The following is a 24,745-nucleotide window of genomic DNA, read 5'->3' as shown; positions in this document are numbered from 1 at the left end:
GGTGAGAGGTTTTATTGTTTAATACTGTTCTTTTTTTTTTTTTTTTTTTTTTGTGTGTGTGCTGGTGAATGCTTCACCTTTTAAATAAACAGGTTTTTCCACTTTTCTCCAAGGAAATCTTTTCTCGAGCCAGTTGGGGGAGGGGCCACTTGAATTTGCCTTTTAGAGGAACCCCTTTGGAGGTTTTCTCCCAAATTTGCCCTAAATTAGGACATTACCATTTCATATCACAAAACATTTCAGAGATTTTCACATCATTTTGCAAGCATATATAATTAGGTCTCTCTTAGAGGGCTGCAAGCAATACACTTATTACTGTAGAATGCTATCAGGATCTTTATAGTATTAAAAATATAGGAATACTATCTGAACAAGGGCTGGGAAAAGAAAAGATATGATGAGTAATGTTACTGTATCACCAACAATCAGAATTGATTTTAACATGTTAAACAAGTAATAAATAATGAAAGCATCTAAAATTAATAAGTGCTGTACATAAAAAAAGTAATACATGGAATAATAAAGTTTAAACCAACTAATTTAAAATTTCAATTTTAAGCTGAAGAAACAATTTTTTCAACAAAAGTTAAAGGAAAATCATCTTACCTTATCTAGTCTTTTTTGCCAGCTTTCTTCATGTTTTACCATGAGTTCAATACAATGAGAGAGTGTAGCAAGGATTCCAGCAGTAGTTGCCTTGAAAGTTATAGCTTCTCCCTTAAAGTCTATGCCATTAATTCCTTTGGGTGTCACATACGGAAACACTAAAACCAAACATGAATTGCTCATTGATAACTGCCTTCAACTCAAACAAGCATTTTACATGCATGCTTTATATTATCACAGTTTGAATAAAATAGACTGGCAAGAAATTTTATTTAAAAAGAAAAAAACAGAAGTGCTAATAATTTTCCGCTATTCACTGGATAAGGAAAGAGATTTGAAAAGAAAAACACAGCCCTTCAGCTTCATCTTGGTGTACTATATTTCAAGTCTGCTTGTTATGCTTTATTACTCTGCAAATCATGTGGGTGGAGGCAGTGGGAATACTTCGTAACAATAGCAGTTTGACAGCTTGAAGTGGGGCCTAATTAATACAGAGCAACCTTAAAACATATCCAATACAGCACTAAGAAAGAAACTACTTCAAAATGCAATGAAACAACAATGTTAACTGTCCTGGGGAGACTTGAGGCCGACCACTAGGATTTTGGAGTTGAAGCTACAGAGGGTCTGAAGCCAACTATACTCCAACAGAGAAGGAAATTTTAGCAGCCTATGAAGGAGTCCAAGCCGCCTCAGAGGTAACAGGCACTGAAGCGCAACTCCTCCTGGCACCCCAACTACCAGTACTGGGGTAGATATTCAAAGCAAAGGTTCCCTCTACCCACCATGCCACCAGTGCTACATGGAGTAAATGGATTGCTCTCATCACACAGTGCACCCATATTGGAAAACTGAATCACCATGGGATTCTGGAAATAATTACAAACTGTCTAGAAGGTGAAAACTTTGGTCTCACTGATGAAAAGGAACAAGAAGTGACACGTGCTGAAGAAGCGCCACGATATAACCAACTGCCAGCGGAAGAAACACGATACGCTCTTTACACTGATGGTTCTTGCCGCATTGTGGGACTGAAACGAAAGTGGAAAGCAGCCGTATGGAGCCCCACACGACAGGTTGCAGGAGAAGGTGGATCAAGCCAACTTGCTGAACTCAAAGCTGTTCAACTGGCCAAGGATATTGCTGAAAGAGAGAAGTGGCCAAGGCTCTACCTTTACACTGATTCATGGATGGTAGCCAATGCTCTGTGGGGATGGCTGGAGAGGTGGAAAGAGGCTAATTGGCAGCGTAGAGGAAAACAAATTTGGGCTGCTGATGAGTGGAAAGACATTGCTACCAGGGTAGGGAGGCTACCTGTGAAAGTCCGCCATGTAGATGCCCATGTCCCCAAGAGTAGAGCCAATGAGGAGCACCAAAACAATCAGCAGGTAGACCAGGCTGCAAAGATAGAGGTGTCAAAGATAGACTTAGATTGGCAACACAAGGGAGAGTTATTCCTAGCTCGATGGGCCAATGATGCCTCAGGTCATCAGGGTAGAGATGCCACCTATAAGTGGGCATGAGACCGATGGGTAGATTTAACCATGGACAGTATTTCTCAGGTTATCCATGACTGTGAGACATATGCTGCCATCAAACAGGCCAAGAGGGTGAAGCCCCTATGGTATGGTGGGCAGTGGTCCAAGTACAAGTATAGAGGCCAGGCAGATTGACTACATCACACTGCTCCAGACACGCCAAGGCAAGCGCTATGTGCTCACAATTGTAGAAGCCACCACAGGATGGCTGGAAACCTACCCTGTGCCTCATGCTATGGCCCGTAACACCATCCTGGGCCTTGAAAAGCAAGTCCTGTGGAGACATGGTACCCCTGAGAGGACTGAGTCAGACAATGGGACTCATTTCAAGAACAGCCTTATCAACACCTGGGCTAGGGAACATGGCATTGAATGGGTGTACCATATCCCCTACCATGCACCAGCTGGAGGCAAAGTGGAGAGGTACAATGGACTGTTAAAAACCATCTTGAAAGCATTAGGTATGGGATCTTTCAAAAATTGGGAGCAGCATCTGGCAAAAGGCACCTGGTTAGTTAACACCCGAAGCTCTACTAACCGAGTTGGCCCTGCCCAATCTGAGCCTTTGCATAGAGTAGATACAGGGACAAAGTCCCAGTGGTACATGTCAGAGGTTTGTTAGTGAAGACAGTTTGGATCAATTCTGCCTTGAGTACAGACAAACCCATTCGTGGGGTTGTTTTTGCTAAGGGACCAAGTTGCACATGGTGGATAATGCAAAAAGATGGAAGAACACAAAGTGTACCTCAAGGAGATCTGATTGTTGGGTGAGAACTATGTGTAAATATCACTGTTTGCTGAATGTTACTGCTGTTGTCTGTGTATAGCTGTATATTGGATGTATAATGTATGTGTTTGTAGAGTTAGAATATATATTAGTTTTAGTAGTAAGCTGACGATATGGGGATATGGGATGGAATGTCCTGGGTTGACTATATGATGCTTTTATCCCCAGTCGTCTTGTTCTGTTTATGCTGAATAATAACTTTTGCACCTTTAAGACTTGTTCCGGAGAGTGAAGGGGGGAGAGAAGAAGTGCGCAGTTTGTTTTCAGACACTGCACTCACTCCTCCACATTCCTGCTCTTGGACTATGTTGTCTGCAAATGAACAGACAGCAGGAAAGAGCTCTCCTTTGTTTTAGTTAGTTTTAGCTAGCTGAGGCAAACAAGTTCCCTGGACTGTATTTTTTTTCCCTTTTCTTTGGACCTGTTTAAACCTGCTCTGGACTGAACAACCATAAAACCACCAGCAGCTCGCACCTGTGGCCCACCGGGTCGGGCCGGGTCTGGGCCGCGGCATTTCCAGCACCAGAGGGACTGATAAGAGACTGAGTGAGCTGAGCTGCAACCTGGGCAGGGGACTTTTCTTAGTTTGTCATGTCTTTTGGAGCAGCAAGGGGTTTTATTGTTTAATATTGTTTAGGTTTTATTGTTTAATGAACAGGTTTTTTCCACTTTTCTCCAAGGAGGTATTTTCTCCCAGACCGGTTGGGGGGAGGGGCCAATTGAATCTGCTTTCCTAGAGGAGCCCCTTTGGGGGTTCTCGCCAAAATTTGCCCTGAACCAGGACAGTTACATTTCAAGGCTGCTTTTAGCAGGTAACTATAGATTTAAAAAACAAAACATAAAAAGGTATGATATAAAAGTATCAAATATGTTGAATTATCCAAGTACTGTGGTGTTTGGTAGTTCCAACAACTACTTCTTGCTGTCAACTAGGACATTAGTTACTGAGGCTATTTAAACAAGTCACTTAAAATGTATGACAAAAAAGTACTCAGTCTATGTCAAACTCATATGCAGGTTGACAGAATGTGAAATCAAACACTACACAATAATGTCAGAAAATATTAGAAAGCAGAAGTAACACTCATGTTGAAGCTGAGCCAAGCAAGTTAAAGTAACTTGTGCTATGCCATGGGGCAACCTGATGACTTATCACCCTCTTGGACGTCACTTTCTTTTCCTGGTCTGTCAGTTTGTCAATGTGCCACTGTTGCAGTTTAAAGAGTAAAAATAATTATTTGTGTAAATTTTTGCAGTATCAATCTGCAAGGGTAAAAAGCAGAGCTTTCAAGCATCTCAGTTCTTGTAGGGAAGAGAAATGCAATTACTGTTCTCTAATAGTAGACTACAATATTTACACTTGAGGAACAGAAAGCAAGCATCACATGATCTGAAGTAATGGTTCAAGTCTCCAGAGGTTTTATATGCCCTTCTTTCAGAAGGAATCAAACTTTTTCAAACAGATATTTACATACCACACACTACTTCAAATACCTCAGAAAGCATACATACTATGGTAGAACACAGCTTATCTTTTTGTTTCATGTTAATCAAGAATACTCCCTAAAAGAGTAAAGACAATGGGAGTGAAAGAAAGGAAGATCAATCTGTTTCAGAAGCAATAATGAGCTCTCCCTCTCCCTAACAGCTACAATGGGGAAAATGCAGTTTATACGGCTAATATGTCATGCTAGTGTAGACCGTGTTCATGCGCAGGCTTGCTAGCACAGCTATGCTGCTTATACATGAGATTTTTCTCTTAAGTGTGCAACATGCTAGACACACTGAAGAAATTACCACTGACTGCAACAGTATAAAATAATTTCATAAGTCTAGGGTAAACTTCAAGGGAGATGCAGCAAAATAGCCTCATTTCCAGGAAAAAAGCCAGCTTTTGTTCCTGATGTCTTTAGGTCTCATCTACAACTCATTAATACTTCAACACAGTTTCAGTCATCCTATATTCTAAGTAATTCTTTAATGACTAGTCTCAAAGTAGCAGTGATACATACAGAGTTTGCAGTTTCAAAGTCAGTGTCATCCAATTTCAAAATGAAATCTTGCATCAGGAGTTCTGTAGGTGCAAGTTAAAGGCTAATAGAAAAGTGTTATCATTGCAGCTGCTCTTCTTGCCTAGAGATCAAACTGTATGTAGCCAATTGAATAATGCAGCAGTACTATTTTTTTTACTTCAATTTCAACATCTTTCAAGTGGTTTCTTTTTAATTATCCTATATCTTAATAATTTTGCTTTATTCATTAATTGTTTTCTCTTGCCTTTCTTATAATGGATTTTTCATAGCATGTTTTAGCCTCCTTCAAAAGCTCTTCTGCCATTCTCTCCTACACATCTCTGTTAGGATAGATCAGTTGTGCCTTCTTATTCAAAAGATGCTGTTTGTAATACTTTTCCAGATGTTCTAAAAATCACCTGTTAAATCAAGTATTTTCCACTGAAATGAAAGACTAGTTTTAAAAGACAGTAAGCAGAAAAAAAAAGTTCCTTTCTCTTTTCCATTTTATGCCACCTTAGCATCTTTTGTCACTAAACTAATTCTAAATGAAAGAGAAATGCTTTGGAACACAACCAATTTATTTATACCTACTGTTGTTGGTATTCTGTGGATAGCAATAGTATCAATATAATTAGTTTTCCTCTAAAAACAACCTTATTATTCCAGCAGAATATTGGTGAATATTCTTCCTCCATTCAAAGCATTAAAATCCAATACAAATCCCACTGTGTTTTATATAAAAATCTTCTTTTAGTCTCTGTGCCATTTCCATCTTTGTAGTTTCAGTACAAAATCACCTTCCATCTTCAAAGAGGTTCCCTTAAGTACCACCTTCTTCTCTTATTATTGCATAATTCAAACCCAAATACACTAATTTTCCTGAGCAGATGAATGGCAACACTTCCTGATCAAGATTCTACATTCTTAGATTATAAAATCCCACTGGGTAAATATGCATCAGCCAGGCTCTCCCTTGGTGCTTTATACAAATGATCATTGTTTCAGTTACCAGATTTTCTAATTGGAAATTGAGCAATAAATTTGAATACCTTCATAGTGCTCTTTTAAACTTTCTGTCTTAGGTTGGAAATGGGGGGGTGTATTCTATTCCTATCTGATGGGGCAGTTATCTTCTGTTAATTGGGCAGTTTTCTTTATCTCTTCAGCAACCCATCTTCCCTCTGGGGAGATAACTTCTGTTAATGGGCCACTGAGTCTCACTGCATGACTGATAAAATGACATCATCCCATTGTGAGAAGCTCCGCCCAGAGGGAGGAGCCAAGTATTCCTAACTGGATATAATCAGCGATCTGGAAGACCACAGCCAGCCTTTTTCACTGGATTCCCAGAGGAGCAACTGTCTTCTCCACTGGATCTTCAGAGGAAGACTATACCCTTCTACAGGCTCAATGTTTCAACAGAACCACATCTGCCACTCCAGGAAGACTGCAGACACCATTTCCAATTGGACGGCTACCAACACCCTGACCAACAGGGTGTCAGGTCGTATTCTGACTCTGTCAGTGTTTTTTTGTATTACTGCATTGTTTATTTTATTTTTATTTTCTTCCCTGATAAAGAACTGTTATTCCTGCTCCCATACCTTTGCCTGAGAGCCTCCTTAATTTCAAAATAATAACAATTCAGAGGGAGGGGGTTTACATTTTGCATTCCAGGGGAGGCTCCTGCCTTCCTTAGCAGACACCTAGACACTTTCACTCAAAGATCCTAGAGAACTGTACTAGTTTAAAACCAAGCTAGAAAATTAAGTCGATTGAATATGCTTCCTTTTGTGGAGGAACACTAGGACAGATTAAAAGTTGGAATCACAACTTACCGAAAATTTGCAATACCCACACAATATTAATAAAAGAATGTACAAAAGAGAGAAAGAGTTTTACCCACAAAAGCGCACTCAGCACCGAACAAACAAAAATGTGTCCCAAAGATGGCACCCGGCATGGTATCCCAGAAAAAGGAGAATGGTGACTGGCCCTGGACTGGGGCAACATGGTATTTGGAAAAACAAAATGATATATCAGGAGGCTCTCACAGCCTGTTTCCCCCAGCCTGAAAACAATATAAAGCAGGGACAAAAAGAAACTTGGAAAGCTAGTTCATCCAAATGAGTTGTGCTGCTGAAATGCTGACTTTGCACCACCTGGCATAGCTCGGGGCCCACTGCAGAGGCTCTCTCTCCAGGGTGGTGGCAGCAGTGGTGTGGGTACAGGGGCTCACTGTCTGGTGCAGTGGATGCACGGCAGCAGCAACAGCAGTCCCGGTCCCACATCCTCTCCAGAGTAAGCCCAGAAAAATAAAAAGGAAAACTTCCTGTTTCCAGCCTTGGGTTTTTCCCTTCCAAAACCACTCCCCCCAGTGGTGACATGGGTGGTATTGAAAAGACAGTGTAAAAAAACTCCACCCCCTTGTTTCTGTACCTGAGATTTATCCATCCCTTATTTTATACCATTAATATCATGCCCAGATTTTATACCTTTCAGCTATATACATATGGCTATGCACAAGCACAGATATTATTTCAGTAGTCACTGGAAATACCCCCAAGATGTTTGTTGAATTCTTTTAGTCCATGACTGGTATGTAACTGGATCAGTTCATATTCATTGTCCATTGTATTTACAACATACAGTGTCAGTGTCATTCAACAACCCATATTACATATGCAATTCAACATTACAGTCTGTTCTCACCGAAATATCAAATCACCTTGAGGTACACATCATGTTTCCCTGTCCCTCTGCATTTCCCACCAAGTGCACCCAGGTCCTTGAGCAAAGAGTCCCATGCCCATGGGTTTGCCTTTCCTTAAAACAGGACTAATCCAAGCTGTCTTCCCTAACACATTCCTCATATGCACCATGGGGACTTCATCCCCTTCTACAGTATGTAGAGGTTCTGACTGGGCAGAGCCAGCTTGATTGGTGGAGCCTCTAGTCTTAACTAACCAGGTGGCCTTCACTAAATGTAGATCCCAATGTTTGAAGGTCCCACTGCCCATTGCTTTCAATGTGGTTTTTAACAGTCCGTTAAATAGTTTGATCTTTCCAGAGGCTGGTGTGTGATAGGGAATATGATATATCCACTCAATACCGTGCTTTCTAGTCCAGGTGTCTATGAGGCTATATTTGAAATGAGTCCTGTTCTCTGACTCAAATCTTTCTGGGGTGCCATGTGGCCACAGGACTTGCTTCTGAAGGCCCAAGATGGTGTTCCGGGCAGTGATGTGAGGCATGGGATATGTCTCCAGCCATCCAGTGATTGTTTCCACCACTGTAAGCACATATTGTTTGCCTTGGCAGGTTTGTGGGAGTGTGATGTAATCGATCTGCCAGGCCTCCCTATAGTTATATTTCAGCCATCATCCCCCATATCACAGAGACTTTACCAACTTGGCCTGTTTGATTGAAGCGCATGTTTCACACTTAAGGATAACCTGGGAGATAGTGTTCATGGTTTAATTCACCCCTCAGTCATGAGCCCATCCATATGTTGTATCTCTTCCTTAATGACCTGAGGTGTTATGGGCCCATCAAGCCAGAAATAATTCACCCTTATGTTTCCAGTCCATATCTACCTGAGACACTTTAATCTTGGCAGCTTGATCTACCAGTCCATTGTTGCAATGCTCCTCAGTAGCCCAACACTTGGGTATGTCTGCATCTACATGATGGACTTTTAGAGCCAACTTCTCTTCCTGGGTAGTTATGTCTTGTCACACTTTGACATCCCAGATGTGTTTACTTCTTTGCTGCCAATTGGTCTTTTTCTATTGCTCCAGCCACCCCCACAGAACATTTGCTACCATCCACAAGTCAGTGTAGAGGTAGAGCATTGCCCATTTCTCTCGCTCAGCGATATCTAAAGCCAGCTGGATGGCTTTCAGCTCTGCAACCTGACTTGATTCACCTTGTCCCTCAGTAGCTTCTGCAACTCACCACATAGGACTCAATACAGCAGCTTTCCATTTTCAATGAATCCCTACAATACGGCAGGAACTGTCAGTAAAGAAAGCATGTCGCTTTTCATTTTCTGGTACCTGATTATATGGTAGGGCCTCCTCAGCACACGTCACCTGTTCCTCTTCTTCTGATGACAGTCGGAAATTTTCTCCTTTGGGCAAATTCATGATGATCATCAAGATCTCTGGGTGACTGGGGTTTCCTATTCAAACTAGCTGAGTGAACAGCATGACCCATTTACTCTACGTAGCATCAGTGGCATGATGTGTGGAAGGGACTCATTTTGAACATCCAGCCCAACACTAGTAATCGTGGTGCAAGAAGGATCTGTGCTTCAGTGCCAGTCACTTCTGAAGCAGCTCAAACCCCTTCAAAAGCTACCAGGATCTCTTTTTTAGTTGGGGTGTAGCAGGCCTTGGATCATTTGTTTCCCGAACTCCAGGGGTCATCCTCGAGTGTCCCCAGATATTTTCTGCCAGAGGCTCCTGGAAGGACCATTCTCCCTGGCTGCAGTGTAGGGTATGTTTTTTACATCCTGTCCTGTCCTGACTGGCCCAAGGGCTATTGCACGAACAATCTGCTGTTTAATTTGTTCAAAAGCTTGTTCCTGTTCAGGGTCCCATTTGAAATCCTTCTTCCAGGTCACATTATAGACAGGGCATACAATCTGACTGTACTCTGGAATATTCATCCTCCAAAAACCCACAGCATCTCGGAAAGCCTGTGTTTCCTTCTTGCTGGTCACGGGAGACATAGCTGCTATTTTGTTGACCACATCCACTGGAATCTGATTACGTCCATCTTTCCATTTTACTCCTCAAAACTGAATTTCCTGGGCAGGTCCCTTGACCTTACTTTGTTTTATCGCAAAAACATCTTTCAAGAGGATTTGGATTATCTTCTCCCTTTTCTCAAAAGCTTCCTCTGCTGTGTTGCCCCACACAATGATGTCATCAATGTACTGCAGATGTTCAGGAGCGTCACCCTTTTCCAGTGCAGCCTGGATCACTTCACAACAAATAGTGGGGCTGTTTTTCCACCCCTGGGGCAGTCCGTTCCAGGTGTACTGGACATCCCTCCAGGTGAAAGCTAACTGTGGCCTGCACTGTGCTGCTAAAGGAATGGAGAAAAACCCATTAGCAATGTCAGTGATGGCATTACTTTGCTGCCTTGATCTCCAGTTCCTACTGAAGTTCCAGCATGTCTGGCACAACAGCACTCAGGGGTGGTGTGACTTCGTTCAGGCCATGATAGTCCACTGTCAGCCTCCACTCTCCACTGGACTTAAGCACTGGCCATATAGGACTATTAAAGGATGAGCAAATCTTGCTGACCACTCCCTGGCTCTCCGGTTCATGAATCATCTCATCAGTGGGGGTCACGGAATCCCGGTTGGTGCAGTATTGTCAACAGTGCACTGTTGTAGTAGAGATCGGTACCTGTTCTTCTTTGACCCTCAGTAGTCCCACAGGAGAAGGGTCCTCTGAGAGACCAGGCAGGGTATTCAACTGTCTAATTTCATCTGTCCCTACAGCAGCTATCCCAAATATCCAACAATACCCTTTTGGGTCCTTGAAATACCCTCTCCTGATCACTACAATTAATCCTTAGCAAAGCAAATTTTTTATATGATCGAAAAAAAATCTACTCATATTTTTAGTTTTCTGGAAGTATACTGTAACTCCTTCCAATTCCTTTCCTCCTAACAGTTTTTGCAATAATGTAGAAAGAAAACTTAAATACAGCAAGGAAACATGCAACGCATGGGGAACTAGAGCCAAATAAAAAGCAGAAGACAGAAAGGGCTTATTTTGCACACATATTTTTCAGATTCTTGAAGAAAGTGTCTACAATTTTAAAAATGCTTTTGCTAAATTCTTCTTTTGGTGATTCCATCAGATTTGCAACTGTACTGCATCAAAGCTTTGTGAACCAAAGTCTAACAAATACTGAATTGTCAACCATTATAGAATGTCAATGCGGAAATAATTTCAGCCAAGAAACAAGAGAAAGTATAAGAAGAATGCAAATAGATTTTAAATGCATACACAACTTCTGGCAGGCCAATGTATCAGATTTCTAAAAAGCAAGACTTGCATGAAGAATTCACATTTAGTGAATGGATGCAGTGAGTACAATGACCATAACCAGATCATTTAAGAAAAGAATAAAAATCAGAATTCTGTTCAACATAACACTGAAAAATACAGTTTTTAAAAGTGCTAAAGTTAGGATGAGTGAGATTCAGTAACAATGTTGACTTAATCCTTACATTGACATAGAAGTTAGAAAAACCATAATGGGGCACAGCTAACTGGAAAAGCATTGTGCTTCACCACACTCCTAAAGCAGATAATACTTGCAAAAAAGACTGCAACTGCATGTTACAAATCTCAGTTCCTAGTATACAAATGATGCAGCTGTTTCAACAGATTTTTGTAGTGGAAATGGCTTTGGACACAAATAAGAAATTCCAGCTTGACAGTCTTGCAATAATATTTGTGTGAATTAAGAATAACTTAGGGTATAATTCCTTAACTGCTTTTCATTATTATCTTAGCATGAATAAGAATGTCCTGTCGCATACATTCAAATAACTACTCTTGTAATTTTCTGCTTAGAAAAGAACATATATACCCATCTTGTATCAGGCTTATCATACCATTCATATGAACACTAAGTGAAAAAGTTGACACACTTACATTTTTCCTTACTGCTGTTGCTGTTATGTAAAAAACTCCCATCAGAACGCATTGCAGGGAAATCATCTTCATCATCTTCTACTACTAAATGTGAGAAAGTGTGTGTTATCGGAGTGAGAAAGCTTTCCCAACTCTTTAGTGTGCAAAAAAGAATTAAGAGCATCTTCATGGCTAAGCAGCATTTAAGATTTTTTTCCTATAACAGTCATAACACACACCCTCCCGTCTTTTTTTTTTGACCACTATCAATATTACCTTCAGAAACCATCAGGAGACTAACATTTTCTCAGTATTGAAATTTAGCACTTGATTTGATGGCAAGAAGAACATTATCTTGGTGTTACAACCGGATAAGCCAGGAGCCACAATTGAGCAACTATCTACTCTTTTACACTAGAAAGTTCTCAAAGAAGTGGAATGGTACTTATCTATTGCTTTCTTACTATCAGAAGTTTCAGGCTACCAGAACAAACAGGGGAATGAATATTAATGCCTTAGAAGAGTTCATGAATATGACAAGCTGTGTTCTGGGAATAACAATTCAGAGAGATGTAGACATCCACACCTGAGTCTACTAGGACTTCCAGTGTGCACTCAGTGCTCTAGCTACAGTCAATACATCTCAGGAGCATTCATTATAGCAGAACCTTTGCCTTTTTAAAAGAATATATTGTTCCTATGAAAACTAATAACCTATTGCTTTTCAAAATAAAGAGAAAAGACTGGTTTTGGCTGGGATAGAGTTCATTTTCTTCTCAGTAGCTGGTACAGAGCTGTGTTTTGGATTCAGTATGAGAATAATGTTGATAACACACTGATGTTTTGGTTGTCACTAGGTAGTGCTTACCCAAAGCAAGGACTTTTCAGTGTCTCATGCTCTGCCAGTGAGGAGCTGCATAAAGGGCTGGGAGGAAGCATGGACAGGACAGGTCACTCAAACTGGCCAAAGGGATATTCCACACCATAGAATGTCATGCCCAGGATATAAACTGGGGGGAGTTACCTGGAAGAGGGGGCTGATCACAGCTTATGAACAGGCTGGGCATTGGTCAGCAGGTAGTGAGCAACTGTATTGTGCATCACTTGTCTTTCTTGGGTTAAATCTCCCTCTCTCCCTCTCCTTCTCATTATTAATATTATTATTATCTTTTACTTTATTTCAAATAAGCTGTTCTTATCTCAACCCATGAGTTCTATTTTCTCTCCTGATTCTCCTCCCCATCCCATTGGGAGAGAAGGGGAAGTGAGCAAGCAGATGCACGGTACTTGGCTGCCAGCTGGGGTTAAACCATGACAGAGACAGCAATAAACAAACTTGAATTCATGTTATGGGGTAAACAATTATTGTTATATAACATCAAATGCCTAAAAGATCATTTATACAATTGACAGCTAGAGGTCAATATTTAAGTTAAGCATATTTTTATGGGAATCCAACTTCTGAAGTAAAAATAGTTAACAGTGTATGCAGAAATATCTACAATTGATCTCATTACTAAAGACTGAATTTATTATACATACTTCATTTATATGGTATCAAATGCTATAGTAACTATTTAATGGGCTATTACTGTGTAAAAAGTTAAATTCTGTGGAGATAACAGTTCTCAATTACAGTTTTACCTTTATCCCTCTGGAGTTCATCTTTGGAAACTGCATCTGCACAGGCATCAAAGTATTTCTGTAAAGTATCAACTTGTCTACACAAGATGTCTCTAAAGGTTTCCATTTCTGCAAGCTTCTCACGTAAGCTATGGCCTTTCTGAAAATACAAGCAAAAAAGGCTCAAATGCTTCTACAGAGTCAGCAATAGTTTAATGCAAAAAAAAAAAAAAAGATTTCTGCAATTATGAAGAATGAATTCTTTAAGCACACCAAAGAAATTTCAGATATAAGCAGCTATAAAATACTGGTAATGTTAGAAGAACATAAGAAACTGTATAAAAGTGTTTCTTACTCATTTTGTCCACTGGTCTCAATTTTTTATCTTGATTTCATCTGCTACTTTAGAGCATTCAATAAAAGTTTATTAAAAACACAATCTTATATACTATGAGATTTACACCTATTTACCAGAAAACAGTAAGTTCTAGTTTAAGATCTTTATTCTAGCCTTTACTCCCCCTTTTCTTCTGCTGCTCCTCTTCTGCCCCAACCAATTTTAAATGTTAAATATTATACACATGAAACCAAGAAAGCTGTCATTTGTCAAGTCACAGAATCAGCATTTCCTTTAGTCTAGAAGCACTGATATTCTCAGAAGTACACTAAGAAAGACTAATGAATCCTCCCACTGGTTTGATTTCCTCGCCATTTGAAAATGACACCGTAATTTAAGAGGGATAACTGCATAGAGGCATGAAAAAGTTTCCTGTATGATCTGTTCATCATCGCATGCTGAATTACTAACACTTATAGTAAACTAAAGATTTGTTTGGGGGTTTTTCCCCTATAATTGTGTAAACAAGTCTTCACATAGCTTATTTACTTTCCAGTTTTGTGTGTTATTTAAACACCAATACTAAGAAAATGTTATTCACTAACCTTGAATGAAGAGGTGGATGTTGCAGAGTATCCACTCGCTCCAGAAACAAGAGACACCATGGAGCCATGGCGTCGTAAACTTGACTCTGATGCATAGCCAGATTCAGTCTAAAAATCAAACCACACACAAAAGTAGAGCACTGAGGCTTTTAATAAAAAACTAGTGAAAGCAAGTTTAATATCTCCTCTAAACTAGCCCATTTGTTTCTTGTCAGGAAGCGGCAAGGGCTTAATAACTTGGATTGTGTCTGCAAGTTTAAAATGTTCATGTAGTAACTAAAGTTACTATGAATCATTTTTTTTGTTGTTATCGTGTTGATCTGGAAAAAAAGTAGTTATCTGCAATTTATTGTGTACCCCTAAAATGGTAACTAATTGAATAATGCAAAAAAATTGAAAAACATCTATTGATTAAAATAGCATGAAAAAGATAAGAAAATATTAAGTCTGACAAATGTCCTCACAAGTAAAATAGAAGAAGATAGTGAGGAACTGTAAGAAGAGTATTTTCCTAAAGGTTAACATAAAAAGGCCCACACATGACAAAGAAGAAGAAAAACCCTGAAAGAGAATGTAAGACAGTGTTGGAAAATCTCATTCCCTAACTACTGTGCCAGTCTTTATAGTATTCATTTCTATGAACAGTCTTCATCCCAGGAGGACCTTGAGATCTACTGACCTGTCAGCCTCACCTCTGTGCCTGGAAAGATCATGGAAGAGATCCTCCTGGAAGCCATTCTAAGGCACATGGAGGATAGGGAAGTGATTTGGGACAGCCAGCATGGCTTCACCAAGGGCAAGTCCTGCCTGACCAATCTAGTGGCCTTCTATGATGGAGTCACTGCATCAATGGACAAGGGAAGAGCTACAGATGACATCTATCTGGACTTCTGTAAAGCCTATGACATGGTTCCCAACAATATCCTTCTCTCCAAATTGGAGAGACAAGGATTTGATGGGTGCACTGTTTGGTGGATATGGAATTGGTTAGATGGTCACATCCAGAGGGTAGTGGTCAATGGCTCAGAGTCCCAATGGACATCAGTGACGGGTGGTGCCCCTGAGGGATCTGAATCAAGACCAGTGTTATTTAATATCTTCATTAATGACATAGATGAAGGGATTGAGCGTACCCTCGGCAACTTTGCAGAGGACACCAAGCTGAGTGGTGTGGTTGACACACCTGAAGGATGAGATGCCATCCAGAGGGACCTGGACAAGCTCAAAAAGTGGACCCATGGGAATCTCATGAGACTTAAGGCCAAGTGCAAGGTGCTGCACCTGGGCTGCTTGGTTGCACTGGGCAACCTCTGGTATCAATACAGGCTGGAGGATGAATGGATTGAGAACAGTTCTGCCAAGGACTTAGGGGATACCAGGGAATGAGAGGCTGGACATGCCCAAGTCATGTGCACTTGTGGCCTAGAAAGTCAATTCTATCCTGCGCTGCTTCAAAATCAGAAGGTCGAGGGTGATGTTTTTGCCCCTCTACTCTGCTCTGGTGAGACCCCACCTGGAATACTGCATCCTGCTCTGGGGTCCCCATCACATTGACCTGTTGGAGCAAGTCCAGTGGAGGGCCATGAAGATGATTAGAGGGATGGAACACCCCTCCTATTAGGAAAGGCTAAGAGAGTTGGGGTTATTCAGCCTGGAGAAGGCTCCAGGATGAGTTTACTATGGCCTTTCAGTACCTGAATAGGATCTAAAAAATGGATGGAGAGGGACTTTTTACAAGGGTATGTAGTGATAGAACACGGGGGAATGTCTTTTAACTGAAAGAGGGAAGGTTTAGATTAGATATTAGGAAGAAATTCTTTACTGTGAGGATGGTGAGGCACTGGAACAGATTGTCCAGAGAAGCTGTGGCTGCCCCATCCTGGAAGTGTTCAAGGCCAGGTTGGATGGGGCTCTGAGCAACTTGGTCTAGTGAAAGGTATCCCTGCCCATTGCAGGAGGGGTGGAATTAGATGATCCTTAAGGTCCCTTCCAACCCAAACTATTCTATAATTCTTAAGATATATAGCTAACATTATATACTGCATAGTCATGGTTAAGTCAGAATGACTAAAGGACTGCTGCTCATTGCAAGGAGAAGGACAGACTTCATACTGAAGAATAAAGGATACCCCAGGACTATCACAATAATGCCATCATCCTAGCCCCTCTAACATGTGTCACCGACATGTTTTATGAAAAATCCTTTCCTTAGGATTTTTCCCTCCTGAGAAGCTGAGAGGCCTCAAGAACAAACTGTAAACAATTCTTATCTGCTGCTGTGAAATGCAACGGGGGAATCTGTGATTGGTCTCATCTGGTTGTTTTTAATTAAGGGCCAATCACAGATCACCTGTGCAGACTGTCTCGGTCAGAGACAAGCCTTTATTATTCATTCCTTTTGTATTCTTAGCTTAGCCTTCTGATGGAATCCCTTCTTCTGTTCTTTTAGTATAGTTTTAATATATTATCTATCATAAAATAATAAATCAAGCTTTCTGATACATGGAGTCAACTTTCTCTTCTCTTCCCTCATCCTGGGACCCTTGTGGACAATACTACAAACATGTCTGTGAAACCCTCCCATTATCTGGCATCATAGAGAAGTAACTGTAGAAAGACCCACTCCAGGCACATCTCAATCATAAAAAAATCAGATGGAAAATGATGCCATAGAATTATAGTTGCTTTGCAAAACAGTAATATATGTGTGTTAATTAATGATTGGTCAAATTATGTTGTATCTGAACACTTGAAAGGTAAAAGAAACGTGTGAAATCACATTTGATGTACCCCATTTGAATGGGATACCTCATGACCATGAATAAAGAATTCCTTGTAATTTTATACTATACATCCTCACCTCTCTGTCAACATGTGTCAGTTGCAAAATTTCTGTGACAAAAGAAACAGATGGTTCAGAGCAATATCTGAAATACTGTTAATAAATTTGATCAAATGGACAGAGAATACTGTAAAGGATCTTTGACAGAATAAGAAATACTGCAGCAGCAGAACAATTCAGGGCAGGGAGAAGGGGAGATATGTTCATATGATATGGAACAAGCAAGAAGCAATGATGGAATTCTAGGTGTTGGACTTCTGTAGAAAATTTGAAAACGGCAAAGGCTTTGGGAAGTTGAGAAAGTGCTGATAAATTAAGATGCAAATGAACTTACAGAGTATTAAAAGAAAGGAGAAAGGACACAAAGCTGTAGTTAGTTATAACAGGAGAATTTATACAATACTGCAAATGTGCAGGACAAAACATGTATATTTGGGTTACAAAGGAGCAGTGGCAGAGAAACACAGTTTTGGAAAAATTAAAGTATGACTTAAAAGAAAAATGTGACTTCCAGAATTATCATAATTCCTGAATGAATGTGACTGAATGAGATTACCCAGCCAAAACAAGTTAAACGGAGCCAAGAGTCAGTTTTTATCTGGCCCATTCAAAGAATAAGGTATAAGACAACAAAGAATTGAGGAAACAGAAGAAAGAGAAATAAGTATCAGAAGTAGAAGCAAAGTGGAAAAATGCAAGTATAGTTAGCAAATGGTATTCCAAATCTTGGTGGAAAATGGCTAAGTAATCATCAACTTAAAAAAAAAAAAAAAAGAGAGAGAAAGAGAGTGAGAGAGCAGAAGGGAGTGAAAAAGAAAAAAAAAGGAAAAAGGACACTCATAAGTTTAAAAGATAAGGCACATCTTAATTGCTTAATTTAGCAAAAAAAATTAACTTATCTGAGATAGCAGAGAGTTTTTAAATGACAGCTTATAGTGAAACAATATAAGGCAAGATACATTTAGAATTTTCTGCTATAAATAATGAATTTAAGGCTATTTTATACTAAGCAAGAGTGCTAGAAATATAGTCACAGAAGTGCTAAAAGGTCAAATTTTTAACAATTAGTACTACTATTTGTTTTAAACAATAGCTTTAAAATATCTATTGGAATAAGATTTTTATTAGAATGTTTGCATTGGATACACAGGGCTCTTCTAGAATATTAGTTCAAATGTTAAGCAGTATACCTCACTTCAGCAACATATTTGATATACTGGACCACATTTTGAATTGCATTGCACTTGTGTTACAGTACAGAAATTATACATTAATTCACCAGATTGGAATTTCAAATATAACAAAACAAGTAATGAAGCCTTGATTAGGTTTTTTGCAAAGACTCAAGGTAAGGGCTTTTGGCTCTTTAGATGGATTTTAAGACTTTGAAAGGCTTGACAAGTGAAAACAGAGAAAGTAAGGGAATAAAAGGATTTTTAAAAGAAAAATTAAGAGTTTTAGGCATACAATACTATAATTTATTTCAGAAGTGTTTAATTAGTATAAACCTCAAGAGAGCATTTTGTAAGAGTTTCAAACCTCAAAGCATCATAAAACACTTCTGTTTAGATTTCTTCTAAATGCAAATCTAAACCAAACTTCACTGTTTTCCTCGTAACTTCAATGTTTACTTAATCATACACTACAAGTATTTAAATTACTTGGAATGTGCTTTTACTACAGTCAGTTTGACAGTAGGGACTCATTCTGTTTTCTGTTTAATTGGATATGATTTAATGAACAGATCAGTTTTAAAATGTAGCCAAAATATCCATTGCATTGAGGTCAAAGCATTTTAGCTAAGGACAGCAAATGTTTTCTGGTTTTCTCCTTTAAGTGGGAAAGACATATTTATGTAAAACTTGAATTTAAGCTTAAGAAGTGAAATTTCTGAAGGTCCCTATTTGAAGATTTAATCAGTCACATCTTAATAGTACTACTCTAGTACTATTGTATGGTTTGTTGTCAGCTCACACATACTTTCCCGTTGTCTCTCTGCAGCATGGAGACAGAGTACTTTTTTTTTCTTTAAGCTGGCTTCTTTTTGTTAGCTGAGGCAAGAAGTTTTTCTCAGACTGCATACAGCTTCTCTGGTGATTTCTGTGGCTTCTTCTGGAACTGTCCTAACACCAGAACATCGCCGTGAGTCCCATGCTGTGAGTCCCAGCGAGGAGGCTGCAGGGACTCCTCATCCCAGCTCCAGACCTCGGGTAAAAGCCAAGCCACAGCTAAGGAAAGAACTCTGAATCTACCAGCTTTCTCTGCAGTGAGGAAGTTTAAAATCTAACATTATTCGTTTTCTTTTCCCTGTGCCCTGCAGGGCACTTTGTGTGTTAAATAAACCGTTTTTTTCACTTTTCTTTAAGAAATTCATTTCATATCAGTTGGGGAGGGAGTGCCAAAACCTGCCATCTTTAGAGGAGATGTTCATTTTAGGACATTTCCTCCAGAACTTGTCTCAAACTGAGACACTTCCTTTCAGGTAGTTGTAGAGAGTGATAAGGTCTACCCTGAGCTTTGTTTTCTCCAGGCTAAACTTTGTTGCCCTTCTCTGAAATTGATCCAGCACTTCAATGTCTTGTAGTGAAGGGCCCAAAACTGGACACAGGATTTGAGTATGGCCTTGCCAGTGCCTAGTACAGGGCAACAAGCTTTTCCCTGGTCCTACTGGCCACACTATTGCTGATACAGGCCAGGATGGCATTGGCTTTCTTGGCCACCTGGGCACATGTTGGCTCATATACAGCCAGCTCTTGACCAGCACCCCCAGATCCTTTTCTGCAAGCAGCTGTCCAGCCACTCTTCCCCCAGTTTGAAACATTGCATGGAGTTATTGCGGCCTAAGTACAAGACCAAGCACTTTAAGTACAAGACCAAGCACTTTGCCTTGTTGAACCTCATACAGCTGGCATCAGCTCATCAATCCAGCCTGGCTAGATCCCTCTGCAGAGCCTTCCTACCCTCTAACAGATCAACACTCCTACCCAGGGCCCAAGGAGGCAGCAGACTTCCTTGTGAGATGGGTCCAATTGGCATACAGGGTGCTCCGTCTCCCTCAGAAGAGAATCACCTGATACAATTACCCTTCTTTCTTTTTTAACACCCAAAGTTGCGATCCATCTGGTTGACTGACTTGTTCTGGGTAACCCTTCAGATAGACCTTTGTTTCCATTATCATTTGCCTGACATTTTAATTTGTACAGTTTTTTTTTCACTTTCTCCAGGCCCACATTGGGCACCAATATATTTGTCCCAGTTTGAGACAAATTTAGGAAGAAACATCCCAAAAGGGGTGTATCCTCTTGAAAAAAGCAGATTCCGGCAGCCCCTCCCCTGTTATGTGAGGTCGTTGGTGGGAGACAGGGACGACACAAACTCTCAGAGATCTAGGCGACAACAGTGTGTTTTATTGTTTGGACCCTCCTTATACAGGGGGTTTGAATTTCCGGGGCTTAGACAGCTGATTGGTTGGGATCTCTCCACCCAGATCTCTGCCCAGTGGTGTGCTTACATCTAAGATTGAACAGGGTTGGCTGAGGGTCCCCTGTATAGGTTTGAATCCAACTTATCCAGGCACTTGTTACTGTGACATTCCCCCACCAGCTCAGAAAAGGTCCCCGTGGAGAAAGTGAAAACAACAAACTGTTTATTTAATAAGCAGAGTGCTCACAAGCATGAAAAAAAAAAAAAAGTTAAATAATAAAACCTCTCCCTGTAAGAAAAGTTGGTAAATACAGAGAGTCTTTTCTGTGGGTGTGGCTCGGCTTTCTCTCTCCGGAGCTGGGATGCAGCATCCTGGGCACCTCTGGGCCACGGTATGGGCTCCTGATGTTGGTCTGAGTTTTCAGACCAAGGCAGAGATGAACAGTTCCAGAAGAAGAAGTCACAGTCCTGGGAAAACTTTTGCCTCAGCTCACAGACGAGAAACTAGCTGAAAAAGCACAGCTGTCCTCCCTCTGCAACGCAGACAACACAGGAAACTGCAGCTGCAGCAAACCTGGAGGAGGATATTTGAAGAAAATAAAAAACTGTGCAGAAAGAATTCCACTGCTCCCCCCCTTTGATCTTAAAGGCACAGAACTTATACCTGGACGAAAAAGCATATGATAGGAGATACCCGACCATACAGTCACCCCAGGACACCTACACAAAAAGCATTTAGGCAGTTTTAACTATGTTCAACCAAGGCGCAAATACAGCAGACTAAACAGCACACAACACAAATCCGAAGTGTGTGCCCTTACAGATCATATTCACAAAACTGTCTCAGATAATTATGGTTTAGCAGCCAAAGGAAAAAAAATAAAAACTCCATCAAGAATACTTATTTGTCAGAAGAATCAGCAAAAAAAATATTGCTTTATAACTGATGTCAGAGACAAGTCATCCTGCTCTCAACAGACACATGCAAGCAGATTATTGCAAGCATGAAAACATACATCATGCAAAACCCCACTGTTCTACTACCATAAAGAGCAGGTCACTGATGCATTTGTCTCATAAAGCAGATTGTAATTTTTTTTTCACTGCAGAAATACTCAATTACATTGACAAGAGGAATGCGGACACAAGCTTCTGTTTAAATAATTTTTCATTTCCCATATAAAAATTGGAAAAGCAGGTAGAGTGCACATGATAGAAGCCAGCAGTCTCTTCTTGAAAACAAAATAATTTGCAAAATTTGTATCAATTCATAGCATCAAGCACTAATGTTATATTACCATTTTGAGTATATAGATGCAGTTCTTTAAATTCCATGCATACATCATAGCTTGAAAGCTACAGACAAAGCTGGCATTTGTTAGTACATTGAAACACCTTCAGCTTTCTAAGGCGGTGCATGAAATCCATTAGTTCTTTCAAAATTATTTTCATTATGATAGAGAAGAGGAAAGGGCCACATGATCCAAAGCTTCCTGTTATTCTTTACTTGAGCAGGTGCTGATATCAGCAACAAGGCAGTACATCAGTGTCCTAGGGTGACGTTATGATGCTTATATCCCCATTCTTGTGTTCTGTTTATGCTGGATATTATGTTCTGTGCCTTCAAGACTGGCTCTGAAGAGTGAAAGTTTTGTTTAGGTTTCTTATCAGCCGTTCCCCCATGGCTGGCAGGACACAGAGACGGGACAGTACATAGCGCTGCTTTTGCTTTTTGCCTGGCTTTTCGCTTTGCTCTCGCTCTTGCTTCTGCTTTGCTCCTGCTTGCTCTTGCTTTTTGCTTCTGCTCATTAGTTAGTTTAGCTAAACAGTCCAAATTTCTTCCTGGACTGTTTTCTCCTTTCCTTTTTGGACCTACTCGAACCTGCTCTGGACTGGGACCTGGGAAACACCGAGAGTTTGCACCTTGTGGCCTGCAGCAGCTACCCCAGAGCCAGAGGGACTGATAACAGAGTGATCACCCCAGGAGAGACTTTCTGAATTTGTCATCTTTTTCAGAGCAGTGAAAGAGTGGTGTCATCTGGTATTGTTCATTTTGTGTGCTGGGGGGCGCTGTGCCTGTTAAACAGGTTCTTTCCTCTTCTCTCCGAGGAATTCTTCCCAAACCGGTTGGGGGGAGGGGCCGTGTGGGTTTGCTTTCTGGAGGGGCCCCCTTTTGGAGGTTTTATCCTAAATTTGCCCTAAACCAGGACATCAGAAAAACTGCTTTTAATAAAATAGCTAAGTATTCACAGAATCATATTGCAGACCTCCATTATAGCTCACACTGATCCACCAGTTAAGGATTTCCTAAAGTGGGTAAATAATACACTGGAGTAAACAAAGACTCACTGAAAAGCTCCCTCACTTAAAAAAAATAGCTCATATTTTTTGCCAAATTTTTAAGGCATTATTTTCATTATGTCTCAATAAAGTGCCTGTCAAGCACTTCCATGTATATTTGTCTACCAAAACAGATATTTTCAGTTAGCATTATAAATTATTTATTATTTTACATAACACAAGCAGCAGGCAGCACCTTCAAGACATACAGCTCACCCTAGGAAGTATTAAAACAGACTTTAGGATACAGTGACTCTAATAATGTTTTCTGCAGTATTTGTGAAAAATCTTACTAAAACATCTATGAGATCAAACCACAATATGTTATAAAAACAATACTGTAAAAAAAAGTAGCAACACAAAATGAAAGAGGTGGAAGGTACTATGAAAGACTTGGCAGATACTAAGCAAAAAAAGCTCTATCAAACACCAGTGTTCCAAGAGCAATTTTTAGACTTGCTGCAGAAGTTTCAAGAATGAAGATGAGCCACAGAAGGGCTACCTAGGGATTGCTGTAGACAGAAAAATAGACCCTACAGGTAGGGCAGTCCAGGATGCATTTCTGTGGATTGAAGTTGATTTTATCTTTAACATGCATCTGTAGTTTTTTTTTTTTTAATTGTTCTAAAGGGTCTGACAATAGATAGTTTCAAAAGCAAGGCAATTATCAGGAAGGTAGAGACAGAAATTTCACAGTCCAGGTTACAGCAGATGGATGATGATTTCCCTGCCTACAGCCCTCTCAAACAGTGCAGGAGACTACTTAGAGCAAAAAAGCTTCTAACCTGACCTTCCTTTGCAACTGCAAGAACAGGTAAAGAAATGTAAACATATTTTTCCTGCAGCAGTGATAAATGTTGCAACTCCACAGTAAATAAACATACTACATGCACAGGAGGAAAAAAATAGGAATTCTGCAATGAAAAATCAGACAACTGAAAAATAAAAGTTATAATGATACAGCACTAAAATTATCATAACTGCTCTACTCATTCATTCAATCTAAGTAACATCTTTTGGGTGTTTAGTTCTCTAACACCATACATTTTTCCTAAGTTACTGTGTGTTGCCTGCAGACAATAAGCACCTTTAATAGCTGCATGAGCTAGAGTGGTACACAGGTTAATAAGCCCTGGAACCACATACTGCTTTCTAAAGAAAGGGAAAGGGCCAAGAAGTAGTACAAATAAGACAAAATATTGCAGAGAGAGAAGAGAAGAGAAGAGAAGAGAAGAGAAGAGAAGAGAAGAGAAGAGAAGAGAAGAGAAGAGAAGAGAAGAGAAGAGAAGAGAAGAGAAGAGAAGAGAAGAGAAGAGGCAGATTGACAAAGAGGCAACCAAAGGCAAATGACTGGCCTTTGAGAATCTTTATCTACACAGTTCACACTTAGGTTTAATTACATGGATGTATACTGTTTTTTCCATGAATTCCCTTTAACTGTTAATGTACACAGAAAAACTATTGACCAAATATTATTTGGTGTCTTTAAATCTTAAGATTTCATACAAGCTGAATAGAAAGGGTCAAGCACTCCCTTGAGAGGAAGGAGAATGAAGAAGAGCTAGGACATTGAGCAAAAGGACACTCAAGCTGACAGAGAAAGTTCTGCTTCTCAGGCTCAGGAACTGCTGTGGGAAAGTGTGATTTACAGAATAAAACTCTTTCCTGAGCAAAGGTGCCAAAACCCAATGTGACAATAACCACATTGCTCTATATACTGACTTAATAATAAATCTAAAAGAAGCTTGTACAACTGGGCAGCCAGGCTATAGCAAGACTGGAAGAGGGCTATTTCTCCCTCTTGTGAATCTAGGCGGTCAGGAGGGGGACAAGCAAGATCTACACAAGAACCAGAAATCTCCATTCTGTTGTTAGACACTATCAGGAAAGGCACTGATGTTCTGGCCTCAGCTACCAATGCACTAAAGTTCACCTGCTGCACTTAAACATTATCTTGTCACTGCCAC

At 40.1% G+C, this 24,745-nt stretch overlaps 1 protein-coding gene across 29 annotated transcripts in view; it reads right to left on the bottom strand.

The window, feature by feature from the left end:
* Window positions 1-24,745, bottom strand: part of LOC132341420 (ceramide transfer protein-like) — a 218,126-nt gene that overhangs the window by 51,949 nt on the left and 141,432 nt on the right. For 26 of the 29 annotated variants that reach the window (XR_009490196.1, XR_009490188.1, XR_009490189.1 and 23 more), the window contains 4 exons: window positions 14,174-14,281; window positions 13,253-13,391; window positions 11,630-11,713; window positions 607-764 (listed from right to left, as the gene is read on the bottom strand). Coding sequence is in view for 18 of the 29 variants with exons in the window: in XM_059872980.1 (XP_059728963.1) it covers window positions 607-764; window positions 11,630-11,713; window positions 13,253-13,391; window positions 14,174-14,281 (489 nt within the window). In the remaining 11 variants the exon portion in view is untranslated. The remainder of the gene's footprint in view (window positions 1-606; window positions 765-11,629; window positions 11,714-13,252; window positions 13,392-14,173; window positions 14,282-24,745) is intronic. The other 3 variants (XM_059872967.1, XM_059872986.1, XM_059872975.1) reach the window with 2 other exon arrangements.

The sequence above is a fragment of the Haemorhous mexicanus genome, chromosome W (genome assembly GCF_027477595.1).
Source record: "Haemorhous mexicanus isolate bHaeMex1 chromosome W, bHaeMex1.pri, whole genome shotgun sequence".
NCBI classification, from domain to species: Eukaryota; Metazoa; Chordata; class Aves; order Passeriformes; family Fringillidae; genus Haemorhous; species Haemorhous mexicanus.
The sequence above is the reverse complement of the archived record's forward strand: the minus strand, read 5'-3'. Positions and strand labels throughout refer to the sequence as shown.